The 1,742-nt window shown below is 37.9% G+C and overlaps 1 protein-coding gene across 1 annotated transcript; it reads right to left on the bottom strand.

Annotated features, from left to right (window-relative positions):
* Positions 1 to 448: 448 nt before the first annotated feature.
* LOC103520979 (probable 26S proteasome non-ATPase regulatory subunit 3) lies at positions 449 to 1,739 on the bottom strand (the record flags this gene model as incomplete). Its single annotated transcript, XM_008486081.3, has 1 exon — positions 449 to 1,739. A coding segment is annotated over one exon (1,044 nt), but the record flags the coding sequence as incomplete, so codon positions are not given.
* Positions 1,740 to 1,742: the final 3 nt, after the last annotated feature.

Raw genomic sequence — 1,742 nt, 5'->3', positions numbered from 1 at the left:
TGGTATCTGAATGAGAGACCATCATCTCGGAGATTCTAGGCACAGATCACTGGCTACACAGGTCCACTCTACCTTGTTTTTTTTTTTACTAGGTACCTATGTAGTAGGTAGGTACTAGGTACCTACTTATTTTTCCAAGCCAAATTAAGCAAGTGTCAATAAAGCTAAATAGTTAGATAAGTGGCGATAACAAATTCATTTTCACTCTTCACCTAAACCTGCAGGATGAACAAGGTATTTAGTCCAGCAATCTTCTATTAGGTACCATTAGATTAGAATCAAGAACAGTATCAGTACCCAGATAAAATAACAGACATTGCAATCTAATAAATAATTTGTTAAGATTGTTTTATTTATTTTTTTACTTAATATAAAAAAGAAGTGAAAACAAGAAAACTTTTTTTTGGAGAGGTGTTCATACAAATATTTACAGAGTAATTGAATAAAATCTGTGCCTCTTTGTCAGTTTATTAATTTAATTTCCATGTTCATTCAAGATTTAAAGATGACCCTGTCATCATGACAGTCAACACTGGAACTCTGGTATTGTCTGCATTCCCAGGACAAAATATTGTTTTATTGCTGAAGGCAAGTGATTTGAATTTCATCAAAGGAGGAAATGTAAAATGGATTTTAAATATTTCTGAGGCTATGAATACTTAAAATGCAGATAAAATATAAAATGGACTAATAAATCAAGGGAAACCATCATCATCCTCTTCTGCCATCTCCTTGGCAAGTTCCAAGTCTTGCTGTTCTCTTTCTCTTCTCTCCTCAGCTGATTCCAAGTCCTTACCATAGGACTTGGGTGGGTACCGCATAGCTTTCACACTCTGGTTATGAAGATCCAGGCAGAATGCTATTCTCTGATGGAAAGCTAGTTGAGGCTCTACAGTGCAATAGATATCCGCTGACTCTTTGCTTTGCATGTAACCCTTCTCTCTGTCTAGTGTAGCCTCAATAACCCCATCACGGATAGCTTTAGCAATGATGAACTCAGCATCCTCTGGTGATTCAAGTCCCAACTTTTCTGCAATCTTAGTTGGAGTTATTCTTGAATATGAAGCACCAATTGAGCGTATCGCTGTTTTGATGACATTGTGCCTTAGCCTCAGAATAAGCTTGAATGTATAATCTGTTCTGAACTGATTTCCATAGGTAGTCAGAACCTCATTGAACTTCTGAAGTTCTCCCATACGTACAGCTTGAGTCAGTTGAAAGTAGGGAGAAAGAGCACGTCTCAGCACTGCTTGTCTGAAGATTTGACGATCAGGAATATCTCCAAGCAATAATTCAACTACAACAGCAAGTTTTTGAGTAGTTTGACGAAAACCAACAGCTGCAGTTTGAGGTGCTTTTCTCAGAGCTTGAACCAAGTTCTTATGTGCTGTAGAGTACTCTAATCTTACTGCTTTGATGCGTCCCAGGTAGAAATGAAACCTGGCCCATTCATTGTTGCTAGCATTCTCAGGGAAGGCAGACTTCTTTACCAACTTATCAGCTTGATCATAAAGATTGTAATGCAAGTAGTTTCTTAACAAACAATTGATCAGCACAGCTTGGCCTTCAAAATCATTTCTCAATGTAGCAATCCTGAGTCTTGCATTGAGGAAAGATCTCACCTTATCCAGGTTGTTGGTAAGCTCATGCACACGACTGTGATAGAAGTAGCACTTGGCTGCAATCAAATCTGAAGTTCTACGGTTTTCTGAAGTGATTTTTGACATGAGCTTGTTGGAGCA

Source organism: Diaphorina citri, unplaced genomic scaffold (assembly GCF_000475195.1).
Source record: "Diaphorina citri unplaced genomic scaffold, Diaci psyllid genome assembly version 1.1 scaffold4347, whole genome shotgun sequence".
Lineage (NCBI taxonomy): Eukaryota > Metazoa > Arthropoda > Insecta > Hemiptera > Psyllidae > Diaphorina > Diaphorina citri.
The sequence above is the reverse complement of the archived record's forward strand: the minus strand, read 5'-3'. Positions and strand labels throughout refer to the sequence as shown.